Raw genomic sequence first — 21286 nt, forward strand, 5'->3', positions numbered from 1 at the left:
TGGAGAAGCTTGCGTTGTACCACTATGCTCTTTAAGAAGACAGGGAAACGGGAAACATGTATCAGTAACACTTCAGAGAGATTTTTATTTATATGGTACATTTTTTAAAAATTTGATTTTGGCCCTTTAAAGAGTTAAGCTTGTGCTAATTGGAAATCTTGATAACATATGAACAGGTGCTGGACAGATGAAGTGTTGCCACGGGTGTGGGTTGGGCCTTCCGGCAGGACCCACCTGCCCGAACCAGAGACCGGATGCTTATCCCCCATTAAATGCAGGCCTTGAAAATGGAAAGGACACAGGCCCCACCCATCTTGGAGGGGGGATGCGTCTGCCGGGTCCTGGAATTCCACGAAATTGGAGATAAGGACAGAGCACCGGTGCTGAGGCGACTGACATAACCAGGCTGTGCCCGGGTAGTTGTCCCTGTGGGACGGCCACCTGCTCTCTCACCGCCTGCCTGGGAGCAGAGGGGCCCCCCGGGATGACGCACCACCAGCGACCCGCACAGCGGCTCCCTGTGTTAGCCAGCAGACTGGCCCGTCCCAGGGCTCAAGTGCTTCTCAGAAGGTCGATCTCCGGGGCAGGTGTGAATGTTGGAGCCAACAGGGCAGGAGCGTTGTGTTTTGAAACACGAGAATCATGATTAAGGGGCCCCATGCTCTGCTGCTGAAAGCAAACGAGGCCGTCTGAGAGTGAGGCCGGGGGACCCAGGCGGGAAGCCACGAGTTCCTCTCCAGGTTCACTGTGGCCTCTAGACCAGGCGGGGCATCTCCGGGTGCAGAGACCAGGAGGCCCCTTTGCTGCAGGTGGGGCTCACGCGATCCCACGAGCGCTGAAGGCAGTGCCCACGGCGTCCGAGCCGCAGCGCCTGCCTCCTGAGCGCCCTGACTGCCGGGAGCTGGCCGCTCACGCTCTCCTCTCTCCCCAGGCCTTGTCTGTGGGCATCTTCCCCTACGTGCTGAAACTGCTCCAGAGCTCAGCCAGAGAGCTGCGGCCCCTTCTGGTTTTCATCTGGGCCAAGATCCTCGCCGTGGACAGTGTGAGTAGCCGGGTCCTCCCAGCTGGCGCCAGGTGGCCTCCACATGTTAGCCAACCTGGCCTGGGCAGGAGTGCGGAGAGCGGGGCTCCCGGAGGTGCCGGTTGCACTGGTTTGCCAGCCCGGACGCCGTGTCCTCACCCCGTGGCAACCCCACGTCTCTTGTCTTCCCTTCACCCAAGCCTCTGTCTTCGGAGCCATTGCCCCCCTGCAGCTTCTCCAGGCACTGCTGGTCCCCCTGCTTCCAGAATAAGTGAGGTGCATCCGCTTGGGGCCTGGGCCCGGTCACCTGAGCTGCACACGCACCGTTTATGTTACATCCCTTGCTGCCTGTTCCCTGCCCGTCCAGCCTTCTAGCAGGAAGTGACCCCGACCACTTCCTTCTTGAAACTCGGCCCTGCCTCGCCTGGACCCCCACCAGGCCTCTGTCTCCACCTGTGCTTTCCCTCCCCTTCCCTGACCTGGGGGACAGTGCCCTGCAGCTCTGCTCTCCAGTGGCCGCCCCTTCCCTGTCCTCCTGCCTGCAGGACTGCAGTCACACCTCTGCCCCGTGAAGAGCCAGGCGGGACCATGCTGAAGGCTGTCAGGGCACAGAGGGCAGTGGTCCCTGCCCTGGACAGGCTCACGTCCAGTGGGTCAAGTCCTCTGCTACACAGGGGAAGCCACTGTGCCCCGGGAGGCTGTGCCGTCAGCATAAGGGACCTGAGAACTCCTAGGGCAAGGGGCACAGATGGGCGTAGACATGCGGGGGGCACAGCTTGCACGGGGCATAGAGGGGCAGGGAGGTCAGACGGCCCACTGGGCTGAGGTGCTGGAGGCACACGCGGGGAGCCCTCCAAGTGCAGGGCGTCCCACTTCATTTCGCCCCCTGAGAGGAACCATTAAAGATTTGGGAACAAAGACACAACGAGATCCAAGCTGTGGTTTTTAAGTGTGTGGCCTCGGCCTAGAGGAGATTATAGGTCAACTGAGGAAGGGGCTGCTGGGCAGGAGGGGTGGACGTGATGGGGCGACTGTTCAGGAGACCCCGGGTGAGGAGGACCGCGCCTGAGGGGTGGAGGCGGGGGACCCCCCTGGTGCCCGGTGACCCTGCCGGTGAGCCCCCCTGGGGGAATGGAGAACGAAGAGCCAGAGGAGGAGAGCAAAGGGGGGTCCAGCGTGAGGGAACAGGGACACCCCCCCCCCAGCAGAGGCCGTCCAGTCAGCCTCAGAGGAACCGTAGGTGCCGAGGTGGGGAGGAAGTGCCAATGCTCCTACCGTGGCTTCCTTGAGGGGTTCAGTGGGCGGGGAGGGGAGTGGGCTCCGGCCGGGTCACCAGAGCCTCACCCGGCCCCTCCCCAGCACTCCCACTGGGTGGCCGGGACCTGTGCGCAGCCAGAGTGCCTGCTCTCCCCCACGGTCCTGAACGCTGCCCTCCGCTCTCTGCAGCCTCTGTTGTGCCAAGAACGAGCCCCTGCTACTCCAGGCTGCCGTGGACCGGGTCCTCCCTCCCCTGGGCACCGTGGCCACCTGCACACCCAAGCTTTGCCATCAGGCCCCCACCTGGGGGGACGGTTGCCTGAGGGTCCGGGTGTCGCAGGCGTTCGGGGGAATGTGTCACATCACCGGCGCTCCTGGGGGCAGCTGTCTGTGGTCCCGTGGTGCTCGGTTACTACTGATGTAAAGGGTCTTACTGTTTTTGTTTATTGATCTCGAGCGGCAGCCTAGCGACTCTTGTAGTTCCGGCCGTGGACCGGGAGGTTCTCCTGGCCTCTCTGCACAGGCGGGCACGCTGTCTGCAGTCAGGGCCAGCGAGGTGGCTCTGTCCCCGTCCTTAAGCCCCGCTCATTTCCTGGTCTGGAGGTACCGACTGGGACTCGCACACGCTGCTGATCAGACGCAGTGACCCACTCACCTGGGGGGTGCTTGGTCTCAGTGGTCTTCTTGGCGCTGCGACCGCCCTCCCTCCCCACGGTATCTCCCAGGCTCACCTTGACCTCTGTCCAGCCTTGACCCTTCTTAGGCCAGTGCCCTGCATGCAGCTGTGTCCACAATGTTCTGTGGCTTGTTGGCTTCACGATGGTGTCCAGAACATTCTGTGACATGACAAAATATTTACCTTTCTATCCACTGAACTAACTTCAGATAAGCAACGACCTCTCCGAAAGGTTGGCCAAAACACTAGATTTAAGAGTGAAAATACCGAATCTGAGTCCTCCTGCTGCCCTCGTTCACTTGAGCGAGCCATTTCACTTCCCGTCGTCTGCCCCTCTGTAAAGTTACTGGTGCTGTGCTTCTGGCAGCGTGGTCCGGAGACGAGAGCCATGACCTGGAAGGCCACCTGGAAACTTTAGAATAAAGGGAATAGAAGCATACGTCTCGCGTCTGCCCGGCTCGTGTCGGATACGCAGAAATCCTCGCTGGCTGATCCGACGGCCTGCTGTCGTGGGCGAGGATGCTCTACCGTTTGCTCGTCTCTCTTTTGACCTTAACTTTCCACTGAAGAGCCAAGCTGTGTGAACAGAAGGGCTCTTTCAGGGAAGTTACTCTGAAACTTTCTCTTCTCCTTCCATGCGTCTGCTTTCTGTGCGGCACATTTGGAAATTTATCGATACTGTTCCTGGGTTCCTGGCGGAGGGGACCACGCATCATGGTTCCTGGGTGCTGGAGGGCCCAGCTCAGACCAAAGCCCGTCGAAGGAGAGGGACGAAGGGGATGCCCTCAGAGCCCGCCTGCCCACCATGGGCCGCCAGCGCTGCTGGAGCGCGGGTAAGCATCGCGCTTCTTGTCCCTGTGGGATCTTTAGGACCTTGTAGTATCTGGACCCAGGCGGTGTTTATTTTTAGACCTAGGAGTATCTATTCCTGCTTCAGTTTTTGTTCTATCCATGAAAAGGACGGCCCTTATGAGCTGTGCCTGGCTGCTGTGTTCTCGTGGGATCTGCAGTGGTCATCATAGCTCAGTGTAAGGAATCTGCTAGAAACCGCCTCCCAGGCCCCGTCTATCTCTGGGGACCTGCTTGTCTCCCTCCAGCACCCAGAGCCGAGCACTCAGCCACGAGCACACCTGCTGCAGCTCCCTCGTTGCCCTGCCGCACAGAAATCTCAGGGCCTTGCCTTCGTCTGCACAGCGCAGCAGGAATAGTGCCCCAGGAGCTGTGTCTGCAGCCGCCCAAAACGCCCTCGCCTGCACTGTTGTGTAACTCCTGCGGGTGCCAGGGACCTTCCAGTGAACTCCTTTCTTAACCAGCTTGTTGCACCTGTTTATTGAAAGGCAGGCATCCCGCTGGGAGACATTTTGGCATATTTCTGGTTGAGACCGTGCCATTTACCTCACCCTCACTTACCACAACCACTGATAGCCTCCCAGAGACTAACGTTCCCTGCGCTTTTGTGAGGCCGCTCCCGTCCCTCTGCATCTCGCCGGAAGTCACACTTGGTCGCTGCTGGCCTCTGCGGGCTCTCGTGCCGTGTGCAGAGTCCCCAGCGTCGTTGGCATGGCCACCACGAGGGTCGGAGTGCACGTCATCTATGCACAGGGCTGCCCACGTGAGGATAAAAACATGCACGGAGCACAGATTGAGGCCCGCGGTGCCCCGTGTTTGCTCACCTTTGGGCACGTCCTGGGGGCTGAGGATGGGGTGACTGCCGGCTTGAGAGGGGCCCCTGAAGGGCTCGGGGAGAGGCAGGGATCACTTCAGTCTTCCAGAGAGCAGGTTGTGTCTGGGAAGGAGGAGGGTGATTGCAGGAAGAAGAACAGAGTCAGACGCTTCTGTGCCATTTGACCGAAGGGTGGCCACACCGCGGGGACAGTGTTGGGACAGAAGGCATGACTTGGGACGAGAGCCCTTCTGTTGTCCGCAAGGAATCTCATCCCAGGTCACCTGTGCACCGTGTTACCCTGCACCACTGCCAAGGAGAAGCGGCCAGGAGTGTGGAGAAGCAGGATGACATGACCCGCAACAAGGAGGAAAAACCCACCAAAACCCACTCTGACCCCTCACCGATGTTAGAATTAGCCAATGAGGACATGGAAACAGTTGCTAGAAATCTCCACGTAAAAAGTTCCTCTGAGACACATCAAGGCATTAAGGGGCCTGCTGAACTTCTGGAGAGGGAAGCCTCAGTGTGGCCTGGAAAACATGCTGGACGGGACGGGCAGCCGGCTGAACACCGCAGAAGAAAGTGGTCACAGCTACCCGAATGCAGCACGTTGAGGAAAGAGAATTTTTACAAAACAGAAGACATCGAGTCGTGGGACGGCTGAAGGTGACGCGACGTATGTGCGTTCAGAGCCCAAGCACGGGCCTGCGGGGAAAATATTTGAAGAAATGTCGACTAAGAAATGTCTGTATTTTCCGGTTTAATGAAAACAACAAACCAAGAGACCCGGGAAGTTCCGTGAACCCCCCACACAAGGAATATGAAGAAAACCTCCCTGAGTCATCATCTAATTGCTGGAAAACAGAATGAATTTAAGAAGTCGGAAGCAGCCCACCAAGGAGAGCAGAGGAACAAGGAGAAGGAGGAACGGCAGCCGGTTACTGGCCAGGAACGCCGCCAGGAGGGCACGGGGGGCTGGTGCCCTGACGTCCCCGAGGAGGAGCCGCCGGCCTGGCCTTCTGTGCCCACCGAGGGGATCTCTGACACCTGGAGACGGAAGCACCAGAGGGGCGCTCCACGAGGAAGCGGGACTTCTTCCTGCGGCTTCAATCCCTGTCAAAGATAGTCAACTGGTGGAACAAGCAGTAATCACGGGCGCTGTGGGGTCTGTAAGGTGCGTGGTCACAGTAGAGAAACGGGGCTGGGGGAGAAATTGGAGAAATGCTGGTCAGCTTCTGAGCCTTCCTGCGAAGCACTGCCACCACGCGCCTTCACGCCATCACTGTGATTTTATATATACAGAGAGAGAGAAAGCCAGTTAGCCCCCACAGGGGTAACCTGGGGTCATAAATATGTACAAGGAACATGAAAGAAGGTGAAGTGGAGGGAACAGTGACTGGATGGGACAAATAGAAAAACACAGGTGGATGGATTTGTACATAACCGTGTCAGCCTCACCGTGTACGTGGTCTAACCCCCAGGTAAAAGCAGAGGTGGTCAGACTGTCCTAACCAGCAAGAACAAACCCCGTGCTGCCTACGAGAAATGCGCTTCAACATAAAGACACAACCGGGTTAAAAGCAGAAGGCGTTCCACGTCTCCACTAAGTGAAGAAGGCCGGGATGCCCGTATTGATACGAAAGCAGGTTTAGGAGCAGAGAGCGTCACGGGCGGTAAAGGACATCAGTGCACACAGTGCTCTCGGACCCCATGTGCCACGGGAGCAGGACCGCCCTGGGTATTGATCCACGTAACGGCAGGGTTCTGAACACGTGAAAGGAAAGCGAGGGGAGCTGCCAGGAAGCAGAGAATCCATCATCGTACTTGGAGAAGTCAAGGCTCCTCTGTCAGTAAACGGCCCAGCAAGTAGGAGGGAAATGAGTGGGGAGGGAGCACGTGGCCAGCGGGACCGAAGCCGCCCCCCATTGCAGCGGCCGAACACACGTCCTCGCCAGGGGCCAGCAGCACTGAGCACAGCCTGGCTCTGAATCAGACTTCCACGAAGTAGACGAGCAGAAATCGTGCAGTGTGCCCTGTAGCCACCGTGGAGTCTAACCGTCAACCGTGGAGGAAAAGAAAACTTCCACCAAACACCTGGAAACTAAGCGGTACACATTTCAATAAGTCATCTTTAAATGATTATATCATAAAATATAAATTTTATTAAATATAAAATGTTTAACATTGAAATATGTAAATGTTCTATAAATTCCATAAGTAACAAATATTCATGTGAGAGAATGTATGTATTATATTTATAAAGTACACAAATGGGACTCCCTCAAACTAAAAAGCTTCTGCGCATCAAAAGAAACAGTTTGCTAAAAGAAAAGGCAACCTGTGGAATGGGAAAAACTATTTTCTTTTTTTTTTTTTTGTTTTATTTATTTATGATAGGCACACAGTGAGAGAGAGAGAGGCAGAGACACAGGCAGAGGGAGAAGCAGGCTCCATGCACCGGGAGCCCGACGTGGGATTCGATCCCGGGTCTCCAGGATCGCGCCCTGGGCCAAAGGCAGGCACCAAACCGCTGCGCCACCCAGGGATCCCGAGAAACTATTTTCAAACCATCTATCTGACAAGGGGTTAATACCCAAAATATATAAGGAACTCCTGCAACTTAACTACAAAATCCAAAACAATTGAATTAAAAAATGGGCAGAGGACCTGAATAGACATTTTTCCACCGAAGAAGGCACCTAGATGGCCAGCAGGCACATCCCTCATCACCAGGGAAATGCAAATGGAAACCACAGTGAGACACCACCTCACACCTGTCAGATTGGCCACCATGATAAAGACAAGAGTTATCAAGAGTTGGTGAGGACATGGAGAAAAGGGAACAAAACAAGCACCGCTGGTGGGAGCGTGACCTGGTACAGTCGCCATGGAAGGCAGCGCGGGGATTGCTCATCGATGGGGCATTCCCACTGCTGGGTGCTTAACCAGAGGAAATGCAATCCTATTGTGGAGAGACCTGCATCCCCATGTTCATGGCAGCATCGTTCATGGTAGCCAAGCATGGAAATGCCCACTTGCCCGTTAACACGTCAATGGTGGATGAAGAAAACACACACACACACACACACACACACATACTGGACTATTACTCGGCCCTAAAAATGAAAAAAAAATCCTGCCATTTGTGACCAGATGGCTGAACCTGCAGGGCACTGCTAAATGGCATAAGCCAGACAGAGAAAGACATATGCCAGCTGACCTCGTTCATTTGTGGAATCTAAGAAAATGGAACTGATATAGCTGGGGGGGGGGCAGTGGTTCCCAGGGCTGCAGGGGGTGCGATGGGGGCACTCAGGCCAAGGAGTACACACTCCCAGTTCTCCACCGACCTGGGGAGCTGACATCCAGTGTGGTGACTATAGGAGTCATGCTGTGTCATGCACCCCAAGGAAGCTAAGAGAGGGCGTCCTATCACACACACACACACAGAAAGGGACTATGAGAATTCATGGATGTTAACTTGATTCTGGTGATCGTTTCACAGTATGTGTGTGTATCAAACCGTTGCGTTGAATATACAAAAATCATATATATTTTTGCTTGTCCATTATAAATCAATAAAGGTAGAAAAAATATATGCTTATAATACAACATTCAGTTTATACTGATAAAGTTTACTATAATTTATTATATAAGCATTGATATGAAAAAATAAAATCCGTGAAATAAGATTATTTTCAGAAGCGTCTAAAGGGAAGTAAAAACAGAGCATCAGGATTTGTGGGCACAGTAAAGCAGCACCAGTGGGAAACCTCCTCCGTTGGCAGAGGGAAGGTTTAAGTCATTGGTCTCAGCTTCAACCTTGAGCTGTTAGTAAAAGAAAAGCAGATTAAACCCGAAGGAAGTAGGAAAAGAGAAATAAAAATCACAGTGGAGATCAGTGCAAAAGAAAGCAGAAAAGCAGTAGAGAAAATCTGTTCAACTGAAAGCTGGTTCTTAGAGCAGACCAATAAAATGAATAAACATACAGATTTCTTTTCCTCTGGTTATACGCCCATTCGCGTAGTCACTGGATGGGAGGGCCCGTCTGCTTTCTAGTTCTGAGGCACATCTGTCCTGTTCCCCGAGTGGCCGCACAGAAAGAGAAAGACACCACTTCCCAACCCAGGAATGAGCAGTGGCATCCGGAAGGTTCTAGAGACATGAAGGGAGTAGCAAACAAATATTACCAACAACGCGATGCCCAGATATTGGAGAACTTTGAAGAAACAGACACCCCTTGAATGAGAGAGTGGAGCTTCTCACGTAAGAAGTGAGTCGGAATAGCACCGTGTCTGTTAAAGAAACTGGATCTGTAGTTCAAAACTTTCCTACGGAGAAAGCCCCGGGCCGAGGTGGCTCCACTGGTGAATTCCAGCACGCCACTGAGGAAATGGCTGTCGGACAAGCACCGTCGCGTGTCGTCAGGTGAGACCAGCAGGGACTATCCCGACGCCAGGCCCAGACAGACTCATTATAGACCATGTCCCTCGTGAAGACCGACGCACACATTCCAAACAAAACTTCTGTAAATCAAATTCAGCCACATGTAGAAAGGCTGATAACTCATGACCCGTGACCCCGCAGGATTTATTTCGGAGTGGAAGGCGGTTTAATGACTGAAAAAAAAATCATTGAAATTTACCATATTAACAAAAGTAACAGCAAAAGCCATATCACCATTCTCAAAGATGACGCAAAGAAAGCATTTGACAAAACCTAAAATCTATTTCAGACTTTTTAAAAAAGCTCCCAGCAAACCAGTCACTTCCTCAGCATGACAAACATCTACAGAAACTGCTGCAGCCAACATCACACTTCATGGTGCAAGTCTAAGATCGGGAATAGGACTAGGTGGCAGCCCCCGTCACTTCTCTCCAGCGCGTACCGGAAGCCCCCGTAGTACAAGAGAAACAGAGGTGTCCTGGTTGGAAAGGAAAAAGCATAGCTGTCTTCCTTTTCAGTGAACATGATTCTTTTTGTAAAAAAACTGATTGAATCTATTTAAACACACACACACACACACACAAAACCCACAAACCTACTAGTGAATGAGCTTAGTAAAATGGCAGGTTATAAGGTAAACACACCAAAATCTATTTTATTTATATTTACTATTCATCAACCACGAAAAGTTGAAATTAAAGTAAAAAGCAGGGACACCTGGGTGACTCAATGGTTGAGCATCTGCCTCTGGCTTGGGTCATGATCCTGGAGTCCCGGGATCAAGTCCCTCATCAGGCTCCTCGCATGGAGCCTGCTTCTCCCTCTGCCTGTGTTTCTGCCTCTCTGTGTTTCCCATGAATACATTATTATTATTATTATTATTATTTTTAAGTAAAAAGTGGGCAGTCCTGGTGGCTCAGTGGTTTAGCGCCGCCTTTGGCCCAGGATGTGATCCTGGAGATCCGGGATCGAGTCCCACATCAGGCTTCCTGCATGGAGCCTGCTTCTCTCTCTGCCTGTGTCTCTGCACCTCTCTCTCTCTCTCTCTCTCTCTCTCTCTCTCTCTCTGTGTGTGTGTGTGTGTGTGTGTGCCTCATGAATAAATAATCTTAAAAAGTAAAAACATTTATAACAATATCGGAAATATGAAATATTTAGGAATGGATCCCAGGAAAAGAGACACAAGACTTGTATACTTGAAGCCACAAACTACTGGCAAGAGAAATTACAGAAAATCTCAATAAATGGAGAGATCCTGTCATGGGTCCTGACTCGAAAATCCACAAGGAAATGCAAAGAACCTAAAATAACCAAAACAGCTTCTTTAAACAGAGAAGAGAGAGAGAGAGAGAAAGAGAAGAAAAGAAAGAAGTTAAAGGGCTAGTACCAACTAGCACTACCTGATTTTAAGACTTACCTACGTCTGTAGTAGAGCTGAAAGCAGCATCAAAATGGACAAATAAACCAGTGGAACCAAATGAGAAGTCGGGGGTAGACCCCTACATACATGGTCAGCTGATTTTCAACAAAGATCCAAATAGTTCAGCTCAATGGAGAACAGAGCATGTTTTTGTCCTGCAGTGCTGGGACTACTGGACATCCATGTGCAAAAAAGTGAACCACGGTCCACGGTCTACACCTGGTACCACATTAAAAAATTAACTTAAGGGGTGCCTGGGTGGCTTAGTGGGTGAAGCATCTGCCTTCGGCTCAGGTCCTGGGATGGAGCCCCACATCAGGCTCCCTGCTCAGCCTCTCTCTCTCAAACAAATAAATAAAACCTTAAAAAAAAAAAACTCAAAATGGGAAAACTTTTGCACATCATTTATCGGATCAAAAACTCATAGTTAAGATTATATCGAGAACTCTCAAAACACAATATGAAAACAAACACACAGACCAGAAAATGGGCAAAGGGTTTAAATAGACATTTCACTGAGGAAGTAGTTTGCTGGCAAGGAAGCACCCGGAAGGATGCTGGACGTGGTTCTGCACACGGCAGGTAAAACCAGTCAGACACCAGCACACGCCCGTTAGAATGTCTGAAACGAAAAGACTGTGTCCCCTGTGGGCACAGATTCGGAGGAATGCAGGTGGCACCCCTGCCCTGGGAAGTGGTTCTGGTCTCTTGAAAGCATACATCCGTTAAAAATTGAGCACAGTGTTACAGCAGCTTTATCTGTAAGAGCCGAACACCGGGAATAGCCCAAGTGACCATCGACTCGTCATTGAGGAAGCCAGCGGTGATCTGTCCACACAGCGGAATGCTACTCTGCCAAGAAAAAGGAATATACCCGCCCCAAGATAGTCACGTTGAGTGAAAGAAGCCAGGAGAAGAAGGGTGTATACTCTGCGATCCCATTTATGTAAAATCCTAGATAGCACAGATTAGCTGCTGCCTGGGGAGGAGGGGTTCCCGAGGGGCACAAGGAAACTTCTGAGGGTGGAAATCCCCTCACGGCTCCCCGGGTGAGGACATACGGCCACAGTTACCAAAACCTGTGCTTATAAACGTGCAGATTCCATTTATCACTTTGACCTCAGGAGGGATGTTAAAAGTTTCAAGTCGTGAAAGAGTCTATGGACAACTGTACCACCTCTTCTAGATTTTTCAATCCAAGAAAGACAACAAAATGTGGGGAGCTTGTTCCAGGTGAAGACTCATAATGTATGACCAGGAAGTGCAGGTCTGGATCCCGGACCCCGAACCAAAAGCTGTGAATGGCCATTGTTTGGACAGTTGGGAGAAATCTGAATATGGACTGAACATCAGATAATAGCGTGGTACCGAAGCCATATTTCTTGAGCGTGATCGTGGTTTTGCGGTTATGTAAGAGAATGTCCTTTTTCTTAGGAGAGCTTCCAGGCAAAGCGTCACGCCATCTGCAACTTTGAGAAAGTGCAGACAAGCACAGGGGAGGGGAGAGGGAGAAAGCAAACGTTGCAGAATATTCATTTTAAATTAAATTGTCCTTCAGGTTGTGGGATTGGGGGGGGGGGGTCACACGTCAAGAGCGGGATCACCGGAGGATGAGAAAGCACATAAAATGTGGCCCAACCTGCGCTCTCCGCAGGCGGCCCTGCGAGAGGGTGCTGGTGGCTGTGCCTGGGTCTTCCCTCAGACCCCTCGTTATCCCCTTTCTGCTAATTAACCACATTGGGGGCTGGGGGGTGGGGGGAGAAGGTCACTTAGACGCTCCTGTAAGCTAGGCTGCGGTTAATTGGGATTTTCTCGCAGACGCCGTCAGTGTGCAATTCAGGCAGACTTTTCCAAGTTACCATTAATAAAGTCTTATTTAGAGTGCCACCAGGCTGCCGAGGGCACATTGGCGAGAGCTTGGGAAAACGTTCTGTGTCATATTTCTGAAGCCGATCCAAATTTGGGGGTCCAGAGGGCTTCACCGTGTGTGAAGCTGTCACGGGGCCAGGAAGGAACAGGCTCTGTGAGTAAAAGCGGAAAGAGGCTGAGCAGAATCTCATTTCTGCGTCCCCCGCCCCTGGGCCGGCCCCCTCCCCGGTCCCGCACGCGCGCTCCGCTCTCTGCAGAGCAGGCCCGTTGCTGCTCTTCGGCTCTGACGCCACCAGCCTCGCTTCCTGCACCTGCACCCCGTCTCCCACCGCCCCCTGCAGCCTCACACACAAAGCTCAATTGACAAAATGAGCGGCCTTAGCTCTCTCTCCCATCCTGTGAGGACCCGCGTCACCGGATTCCGAGTGTGACCAGGACGGCCAGAGAGTCTGCAGTCCAGAGCCTGCCCTCCTGCCGGCCGGTGCCTGCCAGGGGCTGGCCCGCTCGGGCCCCCGCACACCTCGCCCCGTGCCCGCCGCTGCTCCGTCTCCGAATGCCTTCTCCCTACAGGTTTTATCTTAAGAAACTGCTCCTTAGGGGATATTTTTTTTTAATTTTTTTTTATTTATTTATGATAGTCACACAGAGAGAGAGAGAGAGAGGCAGTGACACAGGCAGAGGGAGAAGCAGGCTCCACACAGGGAGCCCGATGCGGGACTTGATCCTGGGACCCCAGGGTCACGCCCTGAGCCAAAGGCAGGCGCCAAACCGCTGCGCCACCCAGGGATCCCTCCTTAGGGGATATTTACAGAAACCCCAAGACGGCAAACAGAGCCCCGTACAGCCCACCCCCACTTTCCCCTGCGGGTGGAATCCTAAGGAGGCCGTGTCAGCACGTTGTCGTTATTAGCCAGAGTCCACGCTTTGTGCGGCTTTCCTTGGTTCTCCTGGGGTCACGTCTCCCCAGGCGCCTCTGGGCCATCCCTGGTTTCAGGTGGCCCAGCAGTTGTGGGGGTGCTGGGGCCGTCCCTCCATCGGGATGTTTCTGTGGAGACTACGCCGCAGCAATGAGTTCTGGGAGGAAGAGCACAGGGCTGACGGGCCCCCTCATCACCTCACAGCACAGGTCCGTCTGTGCACTCAGTGTGACTTGTCACCAAGGATGGGACCATGGCCACCCAGCTGGGGTGCCTCCCCATGTTACCCCGATCCCCCTGCATGGAGGATGTGACCGGCTTTGGGTCCCAGGTCAACCATGATTCCTTTACTCACTTTCATTATTACATTTTTTTAAAATCTGAGTATCGTTCTTTTAATTTCTCTCCCTTATTGCTGGGTTAGGCTTATTGTATCAGGTTTGGTGGTGGAGTTGTTTTGTTTTCCTTTTGCACTCCTAGGATTTCGTGTACTGTGTGTCTCAGTTCCCCAACTGCACCCGCCACCTGCCCTGCGGCCCGGCCCCTGCGGGCAGGCAGAGCGGAAGGCCTGTCATGGCAGGTGTGCGGGCAGCGGCACCGAGGCCCAGGAAAGGCGCAGCTCCACGTCTGGCTGCTGTGGGCCCTTGATGAACGTTGCTTATCCTCCCCGCCTCCCCATTGTGATGTCAGTAATTGAATTGCTTCGATGATCCACTTAATTTCCAAACTATAGGTCATAAAGTGCAGAAAATAAACTAAAGTCTAGATAAAATAAGTTTCAGCATCGAGGACCACGAGTTTGCACGTCACACAGAGAAGCTGTAGTCAGCCAGGAGGTGCTGTGTAAGTGGATTTGAGCTGCTGTTTTTATTGTTTGATAAAACACAGCTGTCATGCAGAACGGCGCCATCCTAGTTAAATGAGACGGCTGCGTGTCGGAGGCCCTAACAGAGGGCTTTACTCCAGGGAGATGCAGGTCCACCCTCGAGGGGCCCTGGACAGCTGTGGACCCGGAAAGCAGAGCCCCTGCCCCCCACGTCACAGGAGCCAGGGCCACCCCTTCCAGCCCTGGTTCAGGCCCTAGAGGCCATCTGCCTGGGAAGAGGCCAGGTCCAGCCATGTGCACTTTGGTGAGAGGCTGGGTGGCCGCTGAGTATGTCTGTCTGTCTGTGGCAGGAGGAGACCGTTGCTTTCGGATGGCCCTGGATTTCCAGGAGTGAGATGGAGAGCAGCAGGAGGAGGCTGGAGGCTGTCAGCCCCGCTCACCGTCAGGCCACTGGGCCCCGCTACAGGCGGACGGGCCTGGGCGCGGGCGGGAAGGTGACAGATCACCCTTTGGCAGCAGGAACGGGCGCTGTGACTCAGGCTGCAGGGGACTTCCTGGTGAGAGGAGGTGAAGCGTCAGCCCGACACCGAGGGCAGTTGAGAGAGAGGCCGTTTTTCTGGGTGATGACTCAGGGGCCCGTGATTCATTGTCAGGCTGGGCTGAATCGCTGGTTCTGCAGAGCTGATGGGAGCGAGGATGGGGACGAGGGTGCTGGTCAGCCTGAGAGCACGGCCCGCGGGACTCCAGCCTTACATGTTAAGGGAGAGGGCAGCCGCAGTTTTGACACGGGGAGCCCGCGGTTAAGGCTGGGCTTCTCCATGGTCCGGGAAGCGCCAGCTTGGACTGTGAGGCCGCACCTGGCAGTGCCCTGGGCTCCAGGCTCTGGGTGCAAGCCCGCAGGACAGGCGAGGAGAGGCCAGGCCTTGCTCTCCTGGCTCTGCCGCTCGTTCCTTCCTCCTTTCACGGGTGGCACGTGTGGACTCAAACGTCCACACTGGAAGCAGTTACTGGGTGTGATTAGCGTCTGTAATTAGGAATCGTAATACTTCTCTGTGTACATATTGGCTTTTTTTATTCCTTCAGCAAATGCTTTGTAGGCCTCTGATAGGAGCCAGGTTGTGCTACATTTGGGGACCATACAGGGTAATAATATAGGGTCCTCGTCCTCAAAGAGCTGAGAGTGTAGCAGAGCGGGGGTGAGTGGGAAGAGCTAACCCAGAGGTCGTCATGCAGGACGTCCAGTGAAAGAAGCAAGAAGCAGATCCGGAGGCCGGCAGGGCCGCCTTGAGAGGCTGTACCTGAAGGATGCTCTGATGCCTCCAGTGGGGGACAGAGGGCCTGGAGCTGAGACACACATGGTGAAAACAAACTCCGCCTGCAAGCGCCTCGTGTGAGGGGAAGAAGACTAAGAGACGACTTTTTGGTCCAGAAGCATTTCTCCATCACCGCTGCCCATCTTGCTGCTGGGCAGTCAGCACCAAGTGGTCAGGGCTGAGCATGACCCTCGGGGACAGTTTTAGGGCCTGGCTGGGATACGAGTAGAGCAATGCTATAGAAATTAATCAGATCGTTCAAAGGAGTCCAGGAATCTCAGATGAGCTCCAGGAAACACGGGGGCCAGTCCAGCAGAAGGGCCGGCTCTGGGGTGGAGCCACTTCTCGGCCTAGACCAGAACCACCCAGCGCAGAGCAGAGTTCCCCTGGGCCAGGTGGATGGAGATGCAGGAGCTGACGGTTATCCGATAGGCTGAGCAGGTGCAAAATTGAGGGGAGGGATGGCCCGACATCCCCAGAAGCATTAGAAAAAAAAGTAAGTGAAACAAAAGGTTTATGGTGAGGAAATGTAATCGAGCACGCAGCTGGACTCGCCGGTGAGAAAGATTTGCTTCTGTGTAACACGCTGAGTGTGGACTTCACCAGTGGCTACGGCGAGATCGTATTGGAGAGTTGGGGCAAACAAAGTCGGAAGTACAAAAGCGAAATCCTCATCTTCCATGATGAAGCGTAGATGTCTACAGTTGCTAAATAAAGACTAGCCATTATTTTGAAAGCTAGAAGTAAACTCGTAAAAACCTCTCCAAAAGAATGGAGATTGGCTGCCTTTGGGGAGCTGGACCTGAGGGTGGGAGGAATAGGCCGCCGAGGGCCGTCCTGCGGCTCCTCTTCCCTCCCTGTATTCCTCTGGTAGAAACGGCAGCCTTCCAGGCCCAGAGCAGGAGCAGCCCGACCCTGCGGCCGGGTCGGAGCCTCTGAGCCACGTAGCTCCGCCAGGGTGGGAGCATCCACAGCCGTCGGGGAGAGAATTAGGTGACCAACTGGAAGCCTGTGTGTCCCCTGTCCACCCAGAGAATGGGGAGGATGGACTTTAAAAGTCTCTGCAGTGGGCAGCCCTGATGGCCTAGCGGTTTGGTGCTGCTTTTGGCCCAGGGTGTGACCCTGGGGTCCCAGGATCGAGTCCCACATCGGGCTCCCTGCATGGAGCCTGCTTCTCCCTCTGCCTGTGTCTCTGCCTCTGTGTGTGTGTGTGTGTGTGTGTGTGTGTGTGTGTGTGTGTCATGAATAAATACATAAAATCTTAAAAAAAAAAAAAAAAGCCTCTGCAGTAAGGGAAGTGATAAAGGTGCACACAATCTGGACCGGCCTTGGTTTGGGGCTCAGGCTCTGCCCCCCACAGACCTCGGCAGGTTACTGCCTATTCTGACTTTGGCCTCCGTGTATAAAAATGGGAGTTCCAACCACTTCCTCTCAAGGTGGCGATGCAGAGCCGGTGCTGGGCTATGTCTCCAGGGCACAGGGCACGTAGTAGGGCCCAGGCACTTAGATTCTTGCTGCTGCTTTTGTTAAGAATAAGATAGACGTACAAGTAGGGCAGACCTAAGAACACGCAGGGAACTCTATTTACAAGGTCTCGCCATCTATTAGGTCACAAAAGAAACTTTTAAGAATTTCCAAAAAGTAAGGGTGCCTGCGTGGCTCAGTTGGTTGGGGTCTTCTGCCTTTGGCTCAGGTCATGATCTCAGGGTCCTGGAATTGAGTCCTGCATCAGGCTCCCTGCTCAGGGGGAGTCTCCCTCTCCCTCCCCCAGTGCAAATGTGTGCGCACGCGCTCTCTCAAATATATAGAAATCTTATAAAATTTTTTCAGAAAGCAGCAATAGTACAGACAGTGTGCATAGTAGGATCAGAAATGAGTAACAGTAACTGAAAACAAAACAAGCCTTCCAACTAGAAATTTATTTTTTTAAAGCAATTGCCTTTGGTCTTGTGTCAAAGGAAAAATACGGAACAAAACTATAGTCTCCAAAAGCACAGATATTGAAAGTAATGCCCATCAGACCCACGGACTCTAGCTAAAGCCACATTCAGAGAAGAACATGGCAACCTTACGTCCCCACGCCACCTGACAGAAGCAGAGTAGAGTAAGCAGCCCGCTAGGATGACACCGTGAAACAGAAGGAGCTCTAGACACACAGGAAAAAGCTGGTAAAAGATGAAAGGACTTTTCTGAGTTCGCAAAAAAAAATGAAATAAAAACTTAACAGTAAATGAAAAGCTATTGGGGGAAATCAAGTTACCTGATGAAGGGGACAGAGCACCATCAGGAAGGGACAAGGGAGGAAGAACCGCAGGAGGAAGAGCACAGTGACTCATGAGATTATTTTGTGCATCCTTGAAAATGCAGCCATAGCCTGGATACGGCACACTTGTAGCTCCAGGGAACTACAACTGATCAAACCGACTGTGAAGAAGTGGAAGGTTCAAACAGGCCAGCTTCCCTACACGGACCAGGGAAGGGGCCAGAGAGAACCTGGCCGCACGGCCGCCCCCGGGGCTGCAGAACCCCAGCAGCCCTCACCCCCCAGGAGCAGCGGAAGGAAGGCAAGCAGCGCCAGCCTGCTCCCGGGGAGCATGGGACACCGACGCCCAAACCTAAAATGCACAACTGCATGAATGTGCCTAATGCCACCCAGCTGTATGCTTCAAATATGGATAAAATGGCAAATTTTATGTTTCATGTGTGTCACCACACACACACAAAACTGAAAAAGTCCACACACGAAAGCAAACCACAAGGCCCCTGTATCCAGCAGAGTGTCCGGAAGGGACAGCACCGTGTTGCCCAGCGGGCTCCTCCCGGGTGCGGGGCTGGCTCCCTGTCATCCTCGAGACGTTAGTAAGCAGAAGGCCGACATCGATCTTCTCATGAAGGAGGAGAACCACACAATACAAGAGCATCCCGAGCTGCTTCTCGAACATTGAAAATAGTTTGGTATCAGCCCCAAAGCCAGCATCATACTTAACAGAGAAACCCTGAAAACAACAAGCAAGCAGAAGGAAAAGCCACCGTCACGCAGAGGCCAAAACTAAAGGCACAGAGACTAGAAAAGTAGAGGTAAACCACTGCGGCTGACACACGATGCGCCTGGAAAGCCCAGTGGAGTCCATTCGATGCTGCCAATGAGGGGCGCTACGAGGCAGGGGACTCAAGATTAACGTACAGAGGGGATCCCTGGGTGGCGCAGCGGTTTGGCGCCTGCCTTTGGCCCAGGGCGCGATCCCGGAGACCCGGGATCGAATCCCACGTCAGGCTCCCGGTGCATGGAGCCTGCTTCTCCCTCTGCCTGTGTCTCTGCCTCTCTCTCTCTCTCTGTGACTGTCATAAATAAAAAAATAAAAAAAAAATTATATAAAAAAAAAAAAAAAAAGATTAACGTACAGACATCACAGGAACAACCGGTGGAAGGTACGTGCCCCCTAAATCTGGGGATAAACCCGAGACACGAACACCGTAAAACATTCCCGAGGAACGCAGAAATCCACCCGAACAAATGAAAACATGCGCTGCACACTCACAGAAGGATTCGTCATCGTCAGCATGTCAGTGTTCCCTAAATTAATTTAAGCTTTAATACAATCCCAATAAAACTACCAGCAGGCTCCTTTTCCCCTCCCTCTTCTCTGGAACTAGACAGACACACTCTGCACTTCCTGTGGAGAAATGAATAGGAATCGCCAGGGAGACTCTGAATAGGAAGGAAAATGGGAAGGAGCTAACCCTACCAGGCATCAAAACTTAGGACAAAGCCTCAACAATGAAGAGCGACGTGGGGTTGGACAGATCATGGACAGACAGGCAGACAAATGGGCTCCACAGAGACGGGCCTCGGTGCGCGCACGGCACTGTGTAGTCGAGTCAGCAGCTCAGATCAGTGCAGCAAGGATGATGGGTGTGAGGGTAGCTAGCGATCTGACGTGCACCCCAAACATCAGAATTGACTTTAAAGAGATAGATTGTTTAAGTATGAAGAATAAAAGCAGTAGAAGAAAACCCAGGCAAATTCTATTTTAACCTTAGAGTGATTAGTCCTTTCAACCATGATTTAGTCTACATGTCTTTGAAAATTAATAGATCTGGTTGCATAACAATAAAACATTTGCATGGGGGAAAAAACTAGCAAAGTCTTAAGACAAAAAATTGGAGGGGGATGGTATTTAAAACTCTCCCTGGTGAAAAACCAGCCATCATATGTAAAGAGCTCCAAGAAATGAAGAACAACTCTTGACAGTCCAGCAAAGAATTGGTCAAAAGATGACCATGACCTAGTAATTCCCAGAAAGAGAAATACAAGTGAGCCTTACTTACTACTTACATGTAGGGGAAGGGAGTCCTTCCATGATGAGGCACGGGTGCAGCAGGGTGGCACCAAATACGGGTTTTCACTTCTCAGATGGGCGAGCCCTCAGGTGTCTCACGGCAGGACGCGCTGCAAGACGGCAGATGCATTTGTCCCACGACGGGGCCATGTTGCTTGTGGGAATTTACAGCCTTGCCCCCGTGGGCCTGACCGAGCCACGCTCTCCTCACTGCGAGGAGAAGACACTTCCCACGTGGCCAGGCTGTCGTACAGAGAGGGAGCGGTCCTCGCATTTAAGAAAAGGGTGGCTTGGTCTCTGTGTTCACATCCCCTGGGTTTCTGTAGAGAAAAATCAGGAGAATCAATGAGAAACTAACAAAGCACTTACACTAGTGGTGGAGGGAGGTTTACACTTGCATCTTATTTCACATTTATTTTCGCTTTGTATCCAGATGTCCCTTCTCCACATTAATGTATAATCATGCGGAGTCTCTGCAACCCCTGCAGAGACAGAGGAGGGGAGCCGACTTCTCCATCTCTGCCTTTCGGTAGCATTTTGATTTTTCATCTTGTAAATATATTCACAAATTTTGGAACATGTACCAAAAAAGTAGATTGAAAGTGTGAAAGCATTCACATGTGCCAGTGATTTTTCCCATTGGTCCCAGTTGTTTACAACACACGTGGTGTGTCTTCATTCCGAGCTTTACCTCTGACACAAGAGCATCCAGTGCAAGAATATTTTTTTCCACGTTTACTTATTAAGTCATCTCTGCACCCGGTGTGGGGCTTGAACTCACAACCCCGAGATCAAGAGTCACAGGCTCACCCAGCCAAGCCAGCCAGCTGCCCCGTATATTTAAGCATTTTTGGCATTGGGGGTGGGGGGCAGGGGGGGACATGACACGTCACCAGGGCGCAAGGCGTGCGGAGGCAAGTGGGTCCCAGGGTAGCTGCCCAGTGGACCTGCTGCCGATTTTGTGAGGTGCTGTGAGCTCCTGTGACCAGTAAGCAGAAGTCCTGCCCTGGCCTCATTTTCTCAGGCACCTCTGGTTATATGACCTCGCGCCTTTGCTCCAGCTGAGCGTGTGCACATCGCACCACCCCACCATCTCTGTGGGCACCCGGTACCCGTCACCTGGGGAACCGCCACCCCACAGCCCACTCTGGGTCTTTTCTCTTACGTCGGCCTGAGCTCCAGGACCCATGTGGACGGGAAGCATGACTCTCCCTGTGGGTGGGTTTCCCCGGGTTCAGAGCACGTCACGCGCAGCCGTGCCCACTGGTGCTCAGGTCTGTCCCATCCATGTCCGAGCACCCGCGGAACAGACGGTAGCTGCGTGGAGGAGGATGAAGAGGGCTCCCAGGTTATCCCACCTGCCTCGCCTCGTACGCTCAGGCTCACGAAAGCCATCCCTGCGGCTCTGCAAACCGTGCCCTCGCCTGGTGCCACAGTGAAACGTGCGCTCCCTTCCCTGCAGCTCTGCTTCTCTTCCTCACCTCCCCGTCCCTCGTTTTAAACTCGCTGAGATCCTGAGAGAGGAGAACCAGAGC

General features: G+C 52.8%; 1 protein-coding gene across 2 annotated transcripts in view; it reads left to right on the forward strand.

Annotated features, from left to right (window-relative positions):
- RPTOR (regulatory associated protein of MTOR complex 1) overlaps positions 1-21286 on the forward strand; it is a 330498-nt gene that overhangs the window by 246987 nt on the left and 62225 nt on the right. For both annotated transcript variants that reach the window (XM_055318123.1, XM_055318124.1), the window contains exon 13: positions 932-1042. In XM_055318123.1, coding sequence (XP_055174098.1) covers positions 932-1042 — 111 coding nt within the window. The remainder of the gene's footprint in view (positions 1-931; positions 1043-21286) is intronic.

The sequence above is a fragment of the Nyctereutes procyonoides genome, unplaced genomic scaffold, assembly GCF_905146905.1.
Source record: "Nyctereutes procyonoides isolate TBG_1078 unplaced genomic scaffold, NYPRO_anot_genome, whole genome shotgun sequence".
Taxonomy (NCBI): Eukaryota; Metazoa; Chordata; class Mammalia; order Carnivora; family Canidae; genus Nyctereutes; species Nyctereutes procyonoides.